The sequence below is a fragment of the Phlebotomus papatasi genome, chromosome 3, assembly GCF_024763615.1.
Source record: "Phlebotomus papatasi isolate M1 chromosome 3, Ppap_2.1, whole genome shotgun sequence".
Classification (NCBI taxonomy): Eukaryota; Metazoa; Arthropoda; class Insecta; order Diptera; family Psychodidae; genus Phlebotomus; species Phlebotomus papatasi.
The window spans coordinates 65,869,359-65,892,407 of record NC_077224.1 but is presented as its reverse complement, the minus strand read 5'-3'; the positions used below and the strand labels follow the sequence as shown (position 1 = coordinate 65,892,407).

The 23,049-nt window shown below is 34.5% G+C and overlaps 1 protein-coding gene across 3 annotated transcripts in view; it reads left to right on the top strand.

Annotated features, from left to right (window-relative positions):
• LOC129807631 (nipped-B protein) overlaps positions 1-23,049 on the top strand; it is a 42,818-nt gene that overhangs the window by 1,328 nt on the left and 18,441 nt on the right. For 2 of the 3 annotated variants that reach the window (XM_055857023.1, XM_055857024.1), the window contains exons 6-12: positions 6,857-7,978; positions 11,225-11,520; positions 11,613-11,730; positions 11,797-11,958; positions 14,376-14,989; positions 18,373-19,243; positions 21,001-21,524. In XM_055857023.1, coding sequence (XP_055712998.1) covers positions 6,857-7,978; positions 11,225-11,520; positions 11,613-11,730; positions 11,797-11,958; positions 14,376-14,989; positions 18,373-19,243; positions 21,001-21,524 — 3,707 coding nt within the window. The remainder of the gene's footprint in view (positions 1-6,856; positions 7,979-11,224; positions 11,521-11,612; positions 11,731-11,796; positions 11,959-14,375; positions 14,990-18,372; positions 19,244-21,000; positions 21,525-23,049) is intronic. The other variant, XM_055857025.1, reaches the window with a different exon arrangement.

Genomic DNA, 23,049 nt, shown 5'->3' with positions numbered 1-23,049 from the left:
CTAGTTTAGCTTCAAAGCTGAAAAATGCTCTGCAAAACTCCCCAGAGAATCCCGAAGGAAATCAGTCATTTTTTTCAGAGGCTTTAGTGATCATGAGAATCTTCTGGGAAGGATTGTTCAGCTAAATTTGTTTTTAAAAATCATCTCATGCAAATATCATCTACATTTTATTGTATTAATTCCTTGAAATGCATGCTTTTTCATTTTCTTGTATTCACAACTTTAGATAATTTTTTAAAATTATTTATTGGCATAATTTTTGAAATATCACTGAGAGAAATCCGAAAAAGTTAAAATAACATTCCGGAAATGTTAATTTTACTCTGCTTTATTTATCCGAAATCGGTGTAAATATTACTCTTTTTAGGTGTGTTAGGGGTTAAAGTTACCCTTTTTCATGTTAATTTTAACCTTAAAAAGGTGTATAATTAACTTTAAAAAATGTTTATATATTTTTAGACCTAAAAAGTGTTAAAGTTATGAGGAAAAAAATTAATCCCACCCCCGTTTTTTTCATAATAATGTTCATAATTTGATCCAAGTTAAAGTACCTTTTTTAAATTTTGGAACAACCCCAAATATTTAAATTTAATTTTGAATAAATTAGCGCTTGGCTCTGGCACAGCTTTTAGGTCAGGAAAATTTCATGTAATCAAAATTCACATCCCTTTCTCACACGTTTTGCGTAGGACTATCTCATTCTTTCGCACTCCAAATTCGACTTAGCTAAATTGCATTTGTTATGATGTTTAAAGGAAGAAGAAGAGTCCGAAAGAGTAAGATAGTGATATGCAAAACGTTTGAGAAAAAATGGAATGTCAATTTCGATTACATGAAATTTTCCTGATCTAAAAGTTGTGCCAGAGCTAATTTGAAAAAAATGTCCGGTTCGTCGCTTTTATCAGGAACCAAGGGAAGCAATATATTAACATTATGAGTATAGTTTTTTAATGGCTGCGGCACACCTTTTAAATCAGAAAAATTTCATGAAATCAAAATTCACATCCCTTTTTTCCTTAAAAGTTTACAGTAGAATCTCTCAAATTGGGACATTTGGGACCCAAATGTCACCCGAATTAGAGAGAAATTCGGGCGGTAAAATGTTTGAAATGCAACGACTTTGTTCATCTACATAGGGTAAATTAAGCTAATTCAAAACCTGCTCCAAATGGAAATTTTTCGCTATTCCAAATGGAAACGCCACTGTTTTCATGATAAATACAGTACTAAATTACTATATTTATATATTTTCTATACTACAGTTTCATTATTTAGTTAATTTTGCTCCAAAGAAAGCGAAAATCTATTCATATTCACAAATTTATTTTTTTAATTTGTCAGAAAAATTAAAAGTGTACCTTTTCACCATCGAATTTTTCATCGATCGACTATGTTTTTCAGTGAAAAACGCAATGAAGTGATTGTTGTTTATTCGTTTTATTTAACATTTATGTCATATATCTGGCTAATTTTAGTTAAATTAAGTGCTAATCTTTGTTGTTAATGGTACGTGAAGTTTTCAAATGAAATAATTACTTATTTCATGAACAAAAAGGGTTTTCTGAAGTATCTGCAAATGCTTCAATAGAAAACCCCGGAAATATGATTTTTTTTTTGGAGAGATTTTCTTATTGTTTTAGATGGGAAAAGAGAAAAAACCAGGAATAAGAACAAATCCTGCACTAAAGAGCAACTCAACAAGGTTTTGGAAGCCTTTCGTCGTGGTTTCACTTACACTGTTTGTCTCCAATTAGAAACTTTCCCTTGTCTCCATTTGGATTAATATGTTTCCAATAGAAGCATTTTACGCTCGCGTATTTTTCTTGTATTTAAGGAGTTTTCAAATTATATCTAAAGAATTTTCACTAAACAGTAACATTCTAGAAGAGTCAAGGAGCAAATTTATGTAATTCTTTTCAGAAAAAAATATGAACTTAATGTGTTGAATCTTCTGTCAAAGTTAAAGCGTCTAAAAATGCTTTTGAATTACGACATTTACCCTACTTATGTCAAGTTTACATACCGATATTTAACTTCAATTCCATAAAAGCTCGTAATAATGCAAAATAACATCATAACTAAAAGAAACCATGAAAAATTCGAACATATTTGCTTCATTTAACAAGAATACCCAAACTTGAAAAATGACAACAAACTTTTTTCAAATGTAACTGCTGCCTCAATTAAAAAGTAGCCCGATCTTAAAAGAGCCGAATTAGCGAGAGTCTACTGTATTATCCTATACTCTTTCGAACTCTTCTTTTTCCTTTTAACGTCACACTAAATTAAATTTAGTTCAGTCTAATTTTGAGTGCGAAAAAGTGACAAAAGACTTATGCAAATCTTTTGAGAAAGAAAGGAACGCGAATTTTGATTTCATGAAATTCTACCGAGATAAAAGGTGTGCCAGAGGCGTTAGACTTAAGGGATATAGAAACTTTATTTTCGAAATAAAGTGTGCCTTAATTAAAAATTAGAAGAATATAATTTTTAAAATATTAAATAATTAATTGCACATACGGCATAAGATACGACAATTGCTTATTAATATGATTATTTATTATTCTCACGTAAACTCAGATGATTTTCCTAAAAATCCTTTAATTTGGCGTAGAAAACGATGAGCATATTAGACTTGTAAAAAAAATATTTAAAACTTATTTAGAATATTGCAATGCATCTCATTAAAAAAAAAAGAAAAATAATTGCATATCTGCAAAAAGTCATAAAAATGTAGGTTAATTGCAAAGACCTGAAAATGTTTACTATTTTCAAGATCAATTTTAAGTTTTAATGTTATCTCTTTTGTGATTTATTTGTTGTTTTTGAATGTTGCTTTATAATTACTTTTGATAATATGCATGCCTCCTCATCAAATAACTCATAACGTATGCATTTTAATGTTCCTCGTGAGTAATGTCTAAATTGGCAACTTGAAAACTTTAACAAGACGAAGTTACAAACTAATCTGAATAATGTATCGCACGTATAGGGCATCTAACATCCAATCTTATCTATCACACCATCCCATCTTTTGGTTTAAGGGTAACTGGGGCAACATTAACCCATTCAATTTCGAAAAATATGTTATTATTCGGAGTATGCGGTAAATTTATAATTTGAAGAAAAGAAATCTTTAAAATAATGAAGAATTATCTTGTTTTTTTATTTATTTTTTTTTCTTTTTGATAAATAATCTTGTATCTATTCCCTGATCATTGTATTTTTTGTAATGACAATTTCTTAGGATGTATATTGTCAAATTAAGGTCCTTTTATTTAAAATTCGAAAAAGTATATTTTAAATTACTCTGTAAGAAAAGTTTGTTAATCGGAGGATTCAACACGATATAGATCCTTAATTAATAAAATTCTTTAAGAGTAATTAAAATTATATAGCAAAAAACATTTTAAAAAAAATTGTCTATTCAATGTATCAATTTATATTTGAACTATATACACATTTTATTTCACCAGTTCTACATATTGTCAGTAGTATCATATAAACCCTGTAAAAATGTCCAAAAAAATGTTCCTTTGTAAATAATTGGAAATAATATTGCTTATTTACAAGTTTTAGGGGCACAACTCTTTTGAGAAAATTTCTACGAGAAAGTATAATGATTTTAATATTATGCCACTAATTTTCTTTCAAGTTATGCCCCTTGATCTTTGTATAATAAAGTGGTAATATAGTGAATCAAACTAACCGTCAAATCTTACTGTCACCATCAACACCTCAATGTTATTTTAATAATTTCGTATTTTTTTAGAATTCTAGGGTATTTGCGCAATTTTAAAGCTTTTTTATATTACATTCACACAATTTCTAATATAATGTTTAAGATAACAGTTATTATATGAAAAGATAGAGCTAGAGGTAAGATTGTATAAATTTATGGTATATGTGATTCTTCCATTGCAATTTGGCTATGGGAAAATCCAATATTTTCCAGTTTATATGCATATGGGGGACTTCACTTTACTCTGAAATAAATTTATGAAATCAAATTTGACACTTAAGATAGATCGGCGGATAACTAAACCTTTGTTAAAAATTTGTCAAAAGGATTCAACACAAACAATGTTGGAAAACATTGTGTTGAAAACATTGTTTTGTCAATTGGAAACCGACTATGACCGATTTTAAGACTTTTCTAAAAAATCCAAATTTAACCAAACCGCGATTGAAAAGTAGGCTCTCCAAAGTAATTAAACTTTTTCCTTAAAAAATTCAATATGTTATTTTTTTTTAGATCATACATTCATTTGGATTGCCTCCGAAATGTATTCAAAAATAAAAGAAATCATTGGAACCGTTTTCGAACTAAACCAGAAACGTGATTTTGATAGTGTTTGAGGGGGTGGGGGGAAAAAGATATTGGGGGTCTTTAGATATTGTTTTTTTTTAAGCTCCCCGTTTATGCCCCAGGACAGTGACAAGTTGAAAAAAAGTCGATTATATAACTGCTTTCTATTTGAGTTCGAGCAGTACAAATGAAAAAAGGAAACCTTTCTCTCGATTGGTTTTTTTTACCTGAATGTTCTTATGTATCAGAATCAGAATGTTTTCGGTCCGATGGAATGTAACAGGGGATGGACGAAAACACGAAACCTCTTTTGATCTTCATAATTTTATTCTCCACGTCGTGACGTTTCGAATATTGCAGGGAAAATCACGTACAAGTGGGAATCACTACATTGCACTTGGGCTTAGATCACAACTTCTGCCCTAGGTGACACTTTTCGTGTCAGTCAAATGGTGAATACACCGAGAAAAATGTGGATGGTAAAATTTACCATCCTCCATACAAAATTCTAATGGCCGGATAGTAAAAAAGTCACCCAGCAAACGCGATATTAAATTGGACTGTCAAAAATTGTAGAATCTATTGCATGGATAGTAAATTCTAATAACCGGATGGTAAATTCTAATATCCCCGGATGTTAGATTTTACTAGCCGGATGGTAAATTTTACTGGCAGGATAGTAAATTTTACTAGCCGGATATTAGAATGAAAAATGTCGGAAAAATTTATTTTTCCTTATTTTCATTGATTTTTGGCCATTGTTTGAGGGCTTGGGGCCCTTCTTGGATGATATTCTCTGTATTTCAAGCCATTTTGGTGCGTGAAAATTGACGACTGCGCCGAGATTTGAACACGCGACCTTTGTGATGACAGTCCAGCATCTTCCAGCTGCGCCACGAACTCCTATAATGTATTCAAAGCATATCGGGAACCGTTGCATCGGCACACACGATATTCCAAAATGACATTCTAACAGCAGGATGGCAAATTTTACTGGCTTGGATGGTAATTTCAATCCAAATTACTATCCTCCGTTAAAATTTACTGTCTTCCAGTTAAATTTTAACATCTAATATGCGGCCAGTAAAATTTACTTCCCGGATATTAGAATCTAAGAGAGGTCAAGGTAAAATCTAAATGAGGATAGTAAATTTTACCATCCGGCTGTTAGAATTTACTATCCATAGGATAGTAAATTTTAAAATGTCAAGATGGTAGATTCTAAAGGAAAGTTTCTATGGAGGATGGTATTTTCTACTATCTTTTGAGATAGTAGAATTTAAAGACACGATTTGTAGAAAATACCATCCAAATTTTTCTCGGTGTATTATGACAAAAGTTCTGATTCAAGTCCAAGTGTAGTGTAACAATTCCCACTTGTTTCTGATTTTCCATGTAATATTCGACACATGATGAAGAGGATACCCATCCTCTAAATGCCGTAGAGTATAAAAGTGCAAAACAAGGGAATTCTATAACCGTGACATTGCCATCTGACATTGTCAGAAGTCATATATTAGAGATTTCTTCCAAATCAAATGACAATGAATTTCTTAATGCAAATCAATCAAGGCGGACTGAATTTGCATAATATTTATCATTAAGTAAAGAAATTTCTTTACCACATGATTGAATTACAATTTCGAACTCATATATGAGGAAAAAGCTCGATTGACATTGGCAGATTTCTAACTCACGTGTGACAATGCCATAAAAATTACAAAATTCCCCTACTGATCTCATGTGCTTTTGAACAATCGACTTTTCCTTTTATTGGTACCGATCGCGACTATTTGACGGTTTTGAAACACGATGATTACTGGGGAAAACTTAAAGATGGTTGATCATCTTTTTAAGTGCTAAACTTAAAGAAAAGCTTACGAACAGCAGGGGGAATGCTATCCGCATGTAAGGCACTACGACGAGCTGGACTCAATTTTGACGACAGAATCAGGAATGTTAATTTTTCGTGAATATGAGATTCTTTAGAACATTTTTATCACAATCTCATCCAAAAGGATTAATTAAAATCATACAAGTTTAAAGCCGCATCGTTTATCAGGTTTATCCAAGCCACCAACCTTTGCTTAACATTTATTGTGTTTTTGTCTTACTTCTTTTATGTAATAATCTATTACATTTCATCAAACATCACAAAATATGTAATAATCAAGTTTAATGCCCAACGCACAATAACTTTTGTTTAGTAAACATGTCTTTGACATTACAATAAGAGTGAGTGAGATCTAGATCTTAGTCATCTCGCTCCCTCTCATAGAAAATTTTGAAAATATGTTTACAAACAAAAGTTATTGTGCGCTGGGCATAATAATTTCGAAATAATTCATAAATGTAAAAAATAAAGAAGAAGCTTTTGTATGGTGATGGGTAAGGATTTGACAGTTAATATGATTCTACTGTAATGATGGAAAAGGTGTTTTAATTGCTTGATCACAAAATTTGCAAATGCGCCCACATTTTGTTTTCCATGCATTTCTGTGTTGTGTGCTCACAAATTGTCACCCATCATTGTTGCTTCTTGCTTAGTTCAACAACAATCCCAACAACACCTCCAACAGCAACAAGTGCATCTAGGAGGACGTGGTGTACAGCAGCAAATTGTGCCGCAACAGCAAATGCATCACCATCAGCTACAGTTACAGACAAACATGCCACAAAATCACATGAGTCAAGCACAGTCACAGCAACAGATAATACAGCATCCATACAATTATGTGCATCAGCAGCAGCAACATTTCACACCACAATCCCAAGTCACTGCCATTAATTCACCATTCAATTCCCAACAATCGGTACAATTGACAGGATCAGCTGCTGGTTCCAGTTCTGTGCTCAATTGGGCTACACAGTCGGCACCTACTCAACCCTTTGTACCGGCAGTCCAAGCAGAATCCCAGCAGCAGCAACAACAACAGCAGCAGCAACAACAGCAGCACCAGGGGATGTTTCTGGAGCAACAGCAAACACAGGCAGCCCCAGTTTATCAACAGCCAAATATTATACAGAGCACCATGAACTACGATGCGTCTGTGCTGCAGCAGGCTCAGCATGTGACGCAAACCACGCACGCAATGCAATCAACGCATTCGGTGCAGCATGTGCAGCAGTCTCATGCATCACCACAAACGCAACCGGTGCAGTTGGTGATGACACCACAGCAATCGCCTTACGATGGCCAATATGCTGGCACTCAGCACAGTCAGCATCAACAACCAGCACAACATACGTCAGTTGTTGTAACGCAACCACAGCGGCAAACCAATGTGGCTCTGAAAACACAAATACATCAACAGAGTCAGGGACTGCAATCTCAGACTTTTCCCACGTACAATGCCATTGTGGAGAATACATCTGCAATTTTCCAGCAACCACAGCAACCGGTAATTCAACAGCAAACGGTTCAAGTAATTCAACAGCCGCAGTCTCAACCACAACAGCAAGCGCAACAGCAGCCACAGCAGCAGCAACAACAGCAACCTCAACAGCAACAGGTTCAACAGCAGCAACCTCAAGCTCAGGTACAGCAACAGAGTGAAACTGGTGGGGTCATCAGACAACTCAATCCGGAGCCTCTTACGCAAAAATTGGCGCCCAGAAATAATGAGTACCTAGCCCAGCAGCAACAGAATAAGAACTTTGATGCAAGGGGTGAGTTAATTTTTGAATATTACTGAAATTAATTAATTTATTTTTATTATTTCTTGCGGTAATGATTACACTCAACACAAAAAGGTCCTTTTCAGGACCGGCCCTTAGTATCTCATTAAATATTGAGCGCCTGTCGACGAGCAAAGAAGATCTTATTTGTGATGTTTGTGTAAAATATAAATGTGATGGCCTTTGTGTTCAGGAGGACCAAAAGGGCCTTGTGCAACGTCGATCAAGGATTAATAGCACGAAGTTGGTTATTGAGAGGACCCATGAGAAGTATGGTAGCGCCATTTTTGTAAAATCGGACATTGACGTGAAATCAGTTGCACTCACTGGCTCCAACAACATAGAGATTTTGACCGTAGACTTTGAAAACTTCTCGGTAACATGCGTTTACAAGCCTCCGGAAGAGAACTTTCAGTTCTTGGAGCCGAGTAACTTCGCGATATCTCCTGTCCGCTTTGTTCTCGGTAACTTTAACTTTCAGAATATTCTCTGGGGCTACGGTACAACAAGCGCGGTGGGGGAAGTTCTGGAGGAGTGGTTCGAGAGCAAGGGCTTATCGTTAATTCACGATGCTAAATTATGAGCATCATTTTACAGCGCAAGATGGCGTCAGGGTTACAATCCTGATCTTGTCTTTGTGGAAGACAAAGACCCATCTTGTGCCAAGTTAGGGCTGCCGCTAAGTCCAAAGTTGTTCCTTTTCGACGAAGGTTCAACTTCTGCAAAGCAGTTTGGCAGAGATTCTCGTCGAATGTTGACTTGGCTGTGAGAGACATCGATCCAAAACCGGAGAATTATGAGCGATTTGTGGAAGCAGTTAAAAATATGTCGAGGTTGTGTATTTCTAGGGGCTGTCGCACTAGCTACATGAAACATCTGATTTGATGTCGAAGTACTACTGGGTTTTTGAAGAGGATCCTTTTAGTGATGCTTCGATAGAGCTTGGTAGTGCACTAGCCGATGCTGTTGCGAGAAACCGTCGAGAACGCTGGGTGTCGACTGCTGAGGGTCTCAACCTCAATCACAGTGGCCATCAGGCTTGGAGGTTGATACGGCACCTCGAAAACGACCCCACCATCAACAAGACTCTTCCACAAGTCACTGCGAATCAAATCGCTCATCAATTGCTCTTGAATGGCAAAGTTGATATGACCGCTGCTAAGCCAAAAATAATTCGGAATGTCGTCTCAGAGGTCGATCGCCTGTCCGCACCTTTTTGTGTGGACGAGCTCACTTCGGCTATTAAAGCGATGAAAAACAGAAAGGCGGCAGGCATTGAGGGCCTGTACGCTGAACAGATAAAGAATTTTGGACCTGTCACTGTTGACTGGATCCTTATATTCTTTAATCATTGATTGTATCATCGCAAAATACCGAATGAGTGGCGAGAAGCTTATGTGGTGGCAATTCCGAAGCCCGGAAAATATGTCAATGATTCGAGGAGCTACCGCCCTATTTCTTTTTTGTGCCATCTCTTTGAAATGTTTGAAAGTATGCTATTTAGAAGGACTGTACCTGCCGTAAAGGACAAGCTGATCGGAGAGCAAGCTGGGTACCGCTCTGGAAAATCCAGCTCTGGTCAAGTTTTGAACTTCACTTAACCCTTTAAGGACGAGAAGCTTTCCGCTGAGTGAAATTCAATGAAATCAAGTTTCCCTCGATATTTTAGCCGAAATAAGAGATTTACGGTCAAAAACAAATTTTCCCATCCCTAGGAGTCCTGGAAAACTATGGGTCATATATGACCCAATCGTCCTTAAAGGTAAAAAAGCACAAAATTTTCCAGACGACTAGTTTACTTGTTTGCTCTGTTATTTTTCAAAGATAAATAACTTGAATATATTTGTAATAATAATAAAAAATATTAAGAGTACGAGTAAAAATTAAAACGATCAAAAATTAATTTAAAAAAATCTCATTCAATTTTTGGTCTCAAAGACTCATGAAGACTTGTACACAAAAACAATAATTTTTATGAAAAAATGCATTATTGTTTACTTCATTTTTAATTTTTATGATATTCATCGAAACAATTGCGAGTACTGGTAACACAGAGATAAATGTCGCATGCTTCACAAATACAATTGGTCTTATAATCCTTTTTTCTGATAGCACCATGTGCACCTCAGTTTTCTTCGAAACATGTTTGATGGTAATGGGTAGGTGCAATGTTATTTGTCTCTGGGAATTTTAGACGTACAGTTGCACATTGCTGTGGATCTGGGAGTGCTTCCGGAGTTGATGTGTTTTCGATGAAGATTTCAAAATCCACTTCATCCACGTCTTGTTCCAAATATATTATGTCGCTTTCGTCCAGGACAAGATTGTCAGCATCATCGCTATCTTCCGGGCATAATATGTGGATGATTTCGGGTTCATTGATCATGAATTTTTTTTTACATCTACAAGAGTAAAAAGTTATGAATTTACAACATATACGCAGAAGTATTTTATAAATTATCAAAATATTACCTTCTTCAGTCAGTATTTCACTGGGAAATCTCAGCTAATTGATATATCACACAATATTACACGAATAATTAACTATTTTGCGCACACATACACAAAAACATGAAACAGTCTAACATCAAATCTTCGAAAATCCACTAGAGCCAAATTTGGTGTTTTTTACCTTTAGGGACGATTGGGTCATATATGACCCATGAAAATTATGAAGCTTTTTTTTGAAAATACCAATGAACTATAATGTTTACTTTGTTGAGAAATATTATGTATAGTTATTACAATTTCTAGTCCCAAGAGGTTTTTGCTTAAAAAAAATTAGAAATATTAAAAATATTAAAATTCAAGCACCACTGTGAAAATTTGAAAATTCGTTATTTTTGAGCTCAAATATTTTTTATATAGCAAATAGCTGGAGATTTTCAAAAAATATCCTAGATTCCCACATCTTTCTACTTCGTGATTAGGTACAAACATTAGAAAGAAATAACTTCAGGTAGTCAGGAAAAATTATTTTCTCTATGGGTCACGGGGGTCACGGGTGACCCAGTCGTCCTTCAAGGGTTAAGGCTTCGCACAGACTCTGGTTTCGAACATTTCTTATTTTCAGGGAATTACATTTAATAGAATTATTTTTCATTCTTCAATATAATGCAATTCAGAGAGATAAAAGCTTTCTCTAAAAAAAAAAGAAAGAACCACATGGTTAATCCACAGTGGAATGTTTGATGGTGATGAATTCAATGTGAGCTGTGGTTTCTATTAAATTTGTAGGTCAATCTCCGGCACAAGCTGTTGATGCATTGACTGTGGCCGAATCATCCAGTGTCAATACGGATTTACGCTATCCGATTGTTAAGAATAGCACAAATCACCAGTCACAAGAGAAATCTCCCGATCAGCTAACGAGCAATTGTCTGACGCCGAGTGAGAAGGCAGAGGACAATACCAGGCTGAATTGTACGGACAATGACAAGGTTGAGAATGTTGAGGAGGAGCTGGATGATGAGACAGCAAAAGCACTCGGAGGACGATTGGCCAAAGTGTGTCTCAATCGATTGACAAAGGAGGTGAGAATATTGAGCTTTTTCTTCTAAGGACTCTTAAGTTGATGCTAAAGGGACGATTTATTTTATTTATGTTTTTTTCAAATCTTCTGCAGGATCTGGAAAAGACATTAGGTGGTAGTACCGATGACGACTCTCTATTTACCAGGATGAAGGCAACAGAACGCAAACGAAAAGTTCCGCAAAACAGCGAAAAACCCGATGAAGAATTGAGTGAGTTTTCAATTTCGAAATTTTCTTGTTTTTTGACTTAATAATTTAATATTCTTTGCCTTGCAGTTACAAAGCCAAAATTGAGGCGAATTGAAAGGGTTCTGATGCCTGTCCTAAAGAAGTTGGATGACCATGAACTTCTAAACTCGAATACATACAATCACTTCAACACCACAATGGAGAAAATTTTCGATCAACTTGATGAGACTGAAGCGAATTTAAGTTTTGGTAAGTTTCAGAAAAAAAATTTACCTTAACAAAAAATTAATTATTTTTTTTAAAAGAACGAAATTCAACTTGAAATATTTTTAAAATTCGATTTTGATAAGCTTAAATCCAAATGAAAAATTTTGAAATATTAGTAATATTTAATTTAAAAAAAAACTATCATTAGATCACCCTACAATGCTCTTATTCTTTGTTATAAAATTTTTAGAATTTCGAAAAGCATAAACTTTTTAATTAAATATATTTTGAAAATTAGAAAAATTAGAATTTCAATTAAAAAAAATATTTTCAAAAATTTTGATTTTTAATTTTTTTTAAGGAAAAGTATATTTTAGAATTTATTCTCAGAAAAATTAGTTCATTACCGATTTATAAAGAATCGATACTTGATTATATCTTGTCCGAAATCCCAAAACCTTTTTATTGAAGCCAAACTTGCCCCAATCGTTCAAGAAATGAGTTCTCTTGAGTCAGTAAAAAATCTATTTTAAGTTGAAATTTGGGGGAAAGAATTCCGTCGAGTAATCTGTTTTTGTCAGTCGAAATGAATAAAATTGCATGAAAATATAATAAAATAATAATAAAATGAAGAAAATTTACTCCCAAAGTTCAACTCACAATTGAATTTTCACGCATTCCGAGTTGCACACATTTCGATGTCACCTGTAAAGAATCTCAGCTACCATAAGCTTATCTGGCTTATCACTGGTCATTTTTTATTTTCAATACTATTAATAATTATTTCAATAATTTGTGAATATGGGCTTTTTTTTACAATTTTCTAGGTTTTTTGTAACACTGTTAACGACAAACGGCGTTACAAAAAACCTGAAAAATTGTAAAAAAAAAAAATGCCCATATTCCCTCTACATGCCCTGCGAACATTTTGACCCAATTAATGAACGAATCTCACAGAACAATTGCAAGACATTGATGAAGGCTTGGAGACCAAGCCGAAAGCTCTGGAAAAAGTTGATGAATTTTCCCTGAGTGAATTGTATGTTCCCAACGATTTCCGGAATCCCCATCTCGTTTACGTCGGTTTGCGGTTTACAATGCGATATAAATCATTCAAAACATTTCTCAAAGTACACCTCAACAGTAATTTCACTGAATTTTAAATAAAAATGAGTTATCAGTTATGAACCGGTTCAAAACTGATTAGAACCTGTTCAGTTTTATCCGAAATTTCAAGACCTGTCCAACGAGTTCAAATATTTTACCATTCGATTGAGAAATGTGCTATCTGGAGCCTTTTAACCCCTTTAACCTTGAGAAACTGCTTTTAGAAATGATTCAACGGTATTTTCGTATATGGCGGGGTGGGTGAATATGGTGAGGGGAAAATGAAGTTAATGCTCTCAGGATAAAATTATGGGGGGGGGGGGCGAAGACCTGAAGTTTCTATCTCTCACCGTTGGGCCTCTAGAGCCAGCGGAATTCAGACAGACGGTAGAAAAAGCAGTGTGACGTCAAAAAACGGAAAAATATTAGATTTCCAAAATTCTACCACAATGCGAATCCTTAGGGATAATATTTCGGCCAGCTTGATTCTTATAGTTTCTTGCCCTTCCGGAATTCTTCCAAAGTATTTGTCGCATGATCTCGTTCGTCGAAGCGACATTTCTTAGTTTTTTCTTTAAAGATTCATAGAGATTTGAGGAACAATAGAAATGATCGAAATTGCAAGCTGGCCGAAATTTGGTACAGTTCCCCTATATACTGTTCTTTCTCTGTGGAGCTCCGAGCAGTGAAGAGCTAAGAATGTTCGAAACTTTGAACCAACTGAGTTCAAAAATTCGATTATAAAAAATTTGCCAAGAGCATATTTTTTAATTGATTGGGACATGTTTCGAATGCATTTAGTGTAAGTGTGCTCAATTCCGGCCAGCTTCTAATTTCGACCATATTTTTTGTTCCTCAAATATCCATTAATTTTTAGTTTTTGCATACTTTAGAGATTATACAATGCAAAAAAATAAAAAATGTCGCTTCGACGAACAAGATGATCTGAAAAAGACATTCGAAGAATTCTTGAAGGGCAAGAAACTATGAGAATGAAGATGGCCGAAATATGCTACCAATGCTATGTCTATGTTTTTTTTATTTATTTTAAAATGTATTAAGAACGAATTTAGAGAAAATAAAGACGATAAACTGTCTACAAGGTTCCAAGAAAAAACTCTTATAAAAAAGTAACAAAAAAATCAATTTGTATTGAAAATATTACATTTCAAAATTAAGACTTTAGCGCTTGCCTGCAACTATACCGAAATTTGGCACACTTACTCTAAATATTTTTTGAATTCCGGAAAAGTGAGAAAGGCTTTCAATTAGTTCCGCATCAAGGCATACCGCGAAATGTTTTCTTAATTTTGAGCAGTTGTAGATATACTGGCAACTTTTAAAATTTTCAGATGACTGTGATGATAACTTCGAATGCATTTCGACGTCGCTATTGAACAGTATCAGTGCAGAAGCGGCAAAATTGAAAGCCAAGGGCTCATTTGAGATGGTGCCCCAGAATAAATTGTCCCTCTTGATTTCGTATGCAATGAGGAGTGTTGCTGTGGCTAAAAATATGACAGCCGGACCAGATATGCAGGAAGAAATTGTCTCGAGGACCTACACTGAAAAAATTATCAATGCATTGGAAGCATCACTGCTCGTTTGTAACATCTACAGTTGTCTGAATGTGAAGTTCTTGCAGGAGGATAACCTCGATTTTATCATAAAATTTGTGCAATTCCAACTCCGTGAAACCATCTTCCCATCATACGATCCTGTCTACTCCGTCGAGACGAAGAAGAAGGGCGATAGCAAGAAGAAAAAAACGGGTTATGGACAAGTTAGGGGAGTTGGGGCGATCTATTCCAAGATTGTCGATCTCACAAAGGTGCTGGTGACAATTTTCTCAAGGTTCCAGTTCGAAGATACCATTGTCATCCATGCATCGGCTATTGGGGTGGAACCTTTCTTTGTGGACAACATTGATACTCTTCAATTTGTCTGTCTGGATCTCGTGACAACGGTGAGTTCTTTATTCAATTACCATATTTTTTTATTTTTAAATATTTTGATTTTTTCCTAAAATACATTAAATTTTAAATTATAACACGTGAAAAAAATTGTAGGGGAATGTGGGGTAAAATGTAATACCGAAATTTTACTTTTAAATATTTTCCTAAATTTATGCATTAGTGAAGGTTTTAAAATATTTAAATCCATTTAACACGAATCAGATGTTTATTTTCGAACTTTTTCTAGTGTTTTTATTTTTGCTGCAGAAATTATATTATCAAAATTTTTACTCTGGCTAGAAAATGTTAAAAGACATGAGATTTAAAATGCCAAAAATTCGTCTCTAAATGATATTTTCGAGGTTCTCTGCCAGTTAAATCAACAAAGTCTTTGTTTTTGTCTCCAGTTCGCCTGTTGTGAAAATTCGAAAATGTGTTATTTTTTCGAGTTATAACAATATTTTTATAAACACTATTAAAAAATCAAACTTTAGATGAAAATGGGATTAAGGAGATTAATTTATCTTTTAGTATAATGCAATTGTAGAATTATTAATAAATTTAATTAATTACAATTAATTAAATTAATTAATTAATTACAATTAATTGTAATTATTTAATTTATTGTAGAATTAAAATGTGGGTGAGAGCAGAGCGATTAAGGTACGCTCACAACCAAAGAGTGATTCTCAAGAAGTGTCTTCGCTAAAAGAAAAATTACACTCTGTTTGCACAAAATGTCGTTGAAATATTATGAACGTCGTTACTTTGTTTTTCCAACAACAAAGTGGAAACTGAGACCATATATTGATATTTGAGACACTTAGAAATTCGAAAAAAATTGTGTATTTTCTCTTTGTGAAACTCCAGCTGTGATCAAGCGGATTGCATCGCGAGTAATTCGGAGATTGCTTTAGCAAAGCATTTACAATAACTCCAGGGATTATGCACTTCGAGACTATGCACTTTTGCCTACCATAGAGAGCTAATTTGTGAAATAATTTTTTAAATATATACGCTTTAATGTACACACTTTAACCCTCTAACGGTGTTTTCTTTAATATGCGAAAAAAGTTCTAAAACAATGTTTTCTAGGATAATTATGATCCAATACGGTCGAAAAAACCATCCATTCTTCATTATCTCTTTTAGTTTAGGCGCTAGGTCAGAAAATATAAATTTTTGTTGGAACTCTTTTTGCTTCTCAAATTCACATTTTTAGTTTTTTTCAAATTTTTAAATGAAATATACAAAGTAGAATGACATATCATTCAGTAAAAAATCAATATATTCGATATTTCTCTTGAAATTGAAAATGAATTTTTTTGCACAAATATTTTTTGTTGCTTTTTCTCTAACATGTCACACAAAACTGGGGATAGCAACTAAACGAATTTAAAATGAGCTCAAACTTTCAAAAGATGTTAGTAAGACTATTACCGAGGACACTATAGCATTTTTAAATAAATAAAAACTTTGTAATCGCAGTGTGATTTTTGTGAAGACCGTCTTGAGACGGTCTTACCTGTTAGAGGGTTAAACACCGAAAATGCAGTACGGTCCAGACATTTTAGTATAGCTCAGGTCTGGGAACATCGAGGGGGGCTGCGACCTGCGACCCACCGTTGGAAAGGTCTCGATATCAGCTAGAATACACTAAAATTTAAGGATAAAGTATCGTCTAATTTTCGAAATATTCGAAATTGAATTTTCGAAAATCAATCTTTCGATTTATCGGGCTTTCGAAGTAATCGGATGAAGTTGGGGTTACAGTAGAGTTGTAGTACTCCACGTGAGCTTTCTAAAACACCAAAAGCTTTCAAATTCCTATAATTAGAACCAGAGATATGGCCATTTGAAAATTCGATTTTTGACCCCTTCTAGCACGGGTCAGGGGGGGCGGGATACCTTGAGTTTAGTACTGATCAAAATGTCTTAAATCAAGCTATAACATACTAAAATTTAAGCCCGATCGATACCATAGAGGCTGAGTTATTGAAAAAACAAAATTTGGGGGTATTTCAAAATGGCGTAAGGAGGTGGTTCTGACATCACCAACTTTTAGCCAACTGTCGACATTTAACCCTTTAAGGACGACTGGGTCACCGGTGACCAAAAATGAAATTTTTCCTACGATATTCTAAAGTTATGCTTTGCTCCACTAAGAAAAAACCTAAAAAGTTAAAACAATTCTATGGAAGAGTTGAATTAACTCTGCGAATATCGATGTAATTGTTACTCTTTTTTGTTGTAAATTTTAGTAAATAGATGTGAAACAACTCTTCGTGCGAATTGGATTAATTTGTCGGATATCGATGTAATTTACTCTTTTTCGATGTAAAATTTCATCTCGACTGAAGTATATGCTTAAGTGTTTTAGTTTTAAGAATATAATTCAGTCAAGAAGATTTTCGTGTGACAAAGTTCATATGGAACATAAACTAGAAAAATATGCCTAACAGTGTTTCATGAAGACATGTACGTGCATTATACGTGATTTTTCGCTCGGAACATAGGGAATATGAGGTCAAGAAAATATTAATAAAGAAAATGATAAAATTAAAATAGGTGTGATTAGAAGGAATCACATCTAAAAAAACATAAAATTGCAAAATCTCACCATTTTGGAATTTGAAAGTTATTTTAACACTAAAAAAGATTTTTTTTAACTCTTGAAACGAGTTATTTTAACTTTTAAAACGAGTTATGTACACTCTTATGTAAATTTTATAAAAAAAAAGTTAAAACAACTCTTTCGAATATTACACCTAAATAGAAGTAAAATCAACTCTAAAATATAGTTAATCGAAAATCACAACGAAAGAGAGTTAATTCAACATCGATTCGAGTAAGTTTTACTCGATTATTTTTCTAAGTGTCCAAAAAGTCAGAGAAAGTGATTTTTTTTCTGACCCCCGATTTTACATCTTCTCGTCCTTAAAGGGTTAACCTTTGCTTAAAACAGCTTGTCGATATCTCTCTCCGTTCTGACGAGACGGGACGTCACACAGAGAAATCCGAAAAACTTAATATAACATTCCGAAAATGTTTATTTTACCCTGCAGTTTGGATCCGAAATCTGTGTAGTTATTATGCTTTTAAGGTGTATTAGGGGTTAAAGTTACCCTTTTCCATGTTAATTTTACCCTTAAAAAGGTATAAAATTAACATTAAAAATGTTCATATATTTTTACACCTAAAAAGTGTTAAAGTTACGAGTAAAAAAAGTTAATCGCACCCCCATTTTTTCTCAGTGATAATACCCTAATTCAAAAGTGCCCCAATTTCCCCTATCTAAAAAACAAGAACAAATTTTTCCATTTCATATCCCTTTCATGTAATATTTTATATAAAAGTTTTGTTGTTGAGCATTGCCATTTGCAATTTCTCACAGATCTTCAAGAATGAAAAATACTCCAAACATCGAAACAATATTCTGGCGGACATTCTGACGTCGTTGGATCGTCTGCACGGATCAAAAAAGATGCTGCGACCGTACAAATTGGTGAACAATGGCGGCAACATTCAAATGGTTACTGCGCTGGTGCTTCAGTTGATTCAGTGTTCAGTTGTGTTACCAGATAGTATGTGTGAGGGTGTGAATCACAAGAAGCGCTTCAACAGTGACCAAAAACCACGCACAGACAAGGATCTCTTTATATCGGAGAAATACGAGACGGCCAAATGCATTGGGGGCAATTTTCTGCAGACTTTTCTGAGCAAGTGCAAACCTCGTTCCGGTGAAACAGACTTCCGTCCACTCTTTGAGAATTTCATTCAGGATCTGCTGACGACGGTGAACAAACCGGAATGGCCAGCAGCTGAATTGCTGCTGAGTTTGTTGGGTATGTTGCTGTATCGGAATATGTCAGACAAATCCGTGGAACAGTCCATTAGGTTGGTGTCTCTGGAGTATTTGGGTCTGGTCACGGCTAGACTGAGAAAAGATACAGTTGAGAGTCGATGCAAAGTTAGCACGATGGATCAATTGATTAAGTACATCAAGATTGAGCAGGAGAAGGAGGGTGATCTGGCAAATGTGGATTCAATTGCCCAACTAGATCCCGATGAAGAGAGAGTGGAATTTCTCCAAAAGATTCTACTTGACTTTTTGGCTGTGAATGCACATGATGATAATATTTGGGATCATGCGAGGCACTTCTACCTCACGCAATGGTACAGAGATATTATGAATCGAAAGAAGGAGATAGCGGAGGGAAAGAAGGGCTATGCCACGCGAAAGACGCCCAAAAAGAAGCGAAGAAGTAAGTTGATTTTTTTTAATAATTTACAATTTTCAATTTCAGAAAATAATTCTTTGGAAATTTTAATTTGTTTTTAATTAAATAATATTTTGAAAATATACGCTGGAAATTGAGAAGACTTTGAAAAATCGGAAAAATTCAGAGATTCAAAAAACGAAATATTTGTAAAATTCGAGAATTGGGGTAAGTGTGCCAAATTCCGGCCAGCTTGCAATTTCGGCCACCTGTTATGTTCCTCGAATTTCCATGAACTTTTAGATTTTACGTACTCTAGAGATTATACAATGCAAAAGAATAACGAAAACTGTAGCTTCGACAAACGAGATGACGTGAAAAAGATATTAGAAGAATTCCCGAAGGGCAAAGAACAATGAAAATGAAGGTGACCGAAATAGGGCACCAAAGCTATGTCTATATTTTTATTCATTTTAAAATGTATTAAGAATGATTTTAGAATAAATAAAGACGGTAAATTCTTTACAAGTTTCCAAGCAACACTCTTTAAGAAGAAAGAATAAAAAAAAATCAATTTGAATTTAAAATATTACATTTCAAACTTGAGACTTTGACGCTTGCATGCAACTATGTCGAAATTTGGCACACCAAGAAATATTTCGCTAAATTTGATCGACTTTTCCGTGAAGTTATTTTCATTTACTTTATTTTTTTTTCACAACAGAATTTAATTTCCAAAATTGGGTCAAACACCTGTCGTAATGGTCACTGAATTCAAATACTTTTCATTAAATCATTACAAATACCATTTATTTTTATAGTGTGACTGTGTATGGAGAAAATTTGTCGCCCAGAATTATAATTAGAAAAGAACATAAAGGAAAATATTATCAAAATCGACGCAATGTCAAAATTCCTGTGCGTAACTTTGTGTAGAAAATTCGTATAACTTTTTGTGAAGGGAGAAAAATGTAACAAAATGTATTTCTATCTCTGTCGAGCTATATTTCTCTCGTTATTCGAAGGGTAAAGTTACTAAAGTTGTCGCAATGCATTTGCCAGTTTAATTTGTGGAAAAATTTTGGATGACTTCGTTCAATAAAAAAGAAGCCACGCCTTCAACAGATTTGTGACAATAATGTGAGCATGGAACTTTATTCATGGTTTTTTTAGACGAGGATAAATTGTCTGCGATTTTTGTATTCCGAAAATAAAATCAACTTAAATTGAGCATAATGACCACCGCACAATAACTTTTGTTTGTAAACATGTTTTCAAAATTTCCTATGAGAGAGAGCGAGATGACTAGATCTACATTTCATTCACTCTCATTGAAATTTCAAAAAAAAAATTACAAACTAAGGTCCAACGCACAATAACTTTTGTTTAGTAAACATGTTTTTAACATTTCAATGAGAGTGAGTGAGATCTAGATCTAGTCATCTCGCTCATTCTCATGGAAAATTTAGAAAACATGTTTACAAACAAAAGTCATTGTGCACTGGTCATAAAAGTTATTGTGCGCTGGGCATAAGATTGAGCGAGATGACTAGAGCTCTGTTTCATTTACTCTCATTGAAAGGCCAAAAATATGTTTACAAAACAAAAGTTATTGTACATTGAGCATAAGTTCTGAAAGGGGCGTGGTCAAAATTATTTTCTAACTGAAGTTTTTTAGGCGGTGCTTACTTTACTTTCAAAATTTTGTGATGTTGAAAAGAGCAAGAATTATTATTTTTCAATTATTTTTGTTTTTTTCCAACATTTGCAAAATGCACAATATTTTTTTTTTGACTTTTCAGACCACTCAGAATCCTCAGAGAGCGACGAAGACAGTGATGTGGAAATAATTGAAGAGAAGAAAAAGACATCAGTGGATCAGGAATTGAATCTCGAAATTTTTCGTATTTTGGATCAGAGAAAAAATTATCTCATCAACAATATCAAATCATACTCATTGAACAATTTGGCGGTGCAAGATATCAAGACGTACATTGATTACAACAATGCTCAGTTAATTGCACAATATTTGAGCAGTCGCAGGTCATTTTCTCAGAGTTTTGATCTGTATTTGAGGCAAATAATCAAAGTTGTGTGGGAACAATCAATTGCCATTCGCACAAAAGCGATCAAATGTTTGGGGAACATTGTTGAGGTGGACCCATCGATATTGAGGAGGAAGGATATGCAAATTGGGGTACATCAAAAGTGTCTCGACCAATCCATCGCTGTACGAGAGGCTGCTGTAGATTTAATAGGAAAATATGTGTTGACTAGTCCTGAGTTGATCAATCAGTATTATGAAGTGCTATCATATCGGATATTGGTAAGTTTTATCTTTCTATTTCTTCAAAGAGCTAATTGCAAAGAATTTTTCCAACTTAAAATTTGTCAGTACTTTTTTTTTAATAGTCCTAAGTTTGAAAAGTTGCATCCCCTCCGTTTCAGAAAAAAATCGTACGTTTCCTAAAAAAATCGAATATGAGATAGTACAAGTTTCAATAAGAATTGTATTTGCGACTTCCTTGTTATGAGTGTTTTCTGGGACTTTAAAAAGTACTTTATCGTCTTCGTTTTTCCTAAAATAATTCTGAATAATTAAAAAAAAAGACATGGCAAAGCGACCAAGCTTTGACCTGAGCCAATATCCCAAAGCTCAAAATTCCGAAGAAACGAAATTTCGAATATGTCAAAATCCTGATCGGACCAAAACCCCGAATAACTAAAATCTTAAATGGGCTAAAACCCCGTGTAGCCAAAGTCCCGAAAAGTCAAAATCTTGAAAAGCTATAATTCCGAAAGCCAAAATCCTGAAAGGGCCAATATTCCTAAGACCAATATTCCGAAAAAAGGAATTCCCGAATGGGCTAAAACACCGAATAGCCAAAATCTCGAAAAGTCGAATACCCAAACGTTAAAAAACCCCTAACGCCAAATTTCTGAAAGCCAAAATCTCGATAAGATTAATAATAACGATCTTAAAAAAAGCCAAAATCCCGAATGACCTAAAACCCTAAATAGCCAAAGTCCTGAAAAGTCAAAATCCTGAAAAGCCAAAATTCCGAAAGCCAAAATTCTGAAAGAGCCAATATTCCTAAGGCCAAGATTCCAAAAAAAAACGAAATCCCGAATGGACTAAAACACCGAATAGCCAAAATCCCGAAAAATCAAATACCCAAACGTTAAAAATCCCCTAACACCAAATTTCTGAAAAGCCAAAATTGCGAAAAAACGATCCCAGAAAGCCAAAATCCCGAATGGCCTAAAACCCCGAATAGCCAAAGTCCCGAAAAGTCAAAATCCTGAAACGCTAAAATTCCGAGAGCCAAAATTCTGAAAAAACGAAATCCCGAATGGGCTAAAACACCGAATAGCCAAAGTCCCGAAAAGTCGAATTCCCAAACGTAAAAAACCCCTAACGCCAAAATTATGAAAACCAAAATCTCGATAGGGTCAATATCCATAAAGCCAAAATTGCGAAGAAACGAACTCCTGAACGCATTAAAATCCCAAAAAGCCATAATCTCGAATAGTCTAAAACCCCGAATAGCCAAAATCCTGAAAATTCAATTACCTGAACGTCTACTAAACCCCTAACGCCAAAAGTCTGAAAAGCCAATATTCCGAAAGCCAAAATTACGACAGGGCCAATATTCCTAAGGCCAAAATTCCGAAGAAACGAACTCCCGAATGGGTTATAATCCCAAAGAGCCAAAATCCCGAATGGTGCAAAGCTTCAAATAGCCAAAATCGTGAAAATTCGATTATCTAACGTCTAAACGTCTAACCCTTAACGCCAAAATTCTGAAAAGTCAAAATCAAGAAAGGGCTAATATCCCTAAGGCCAAAAT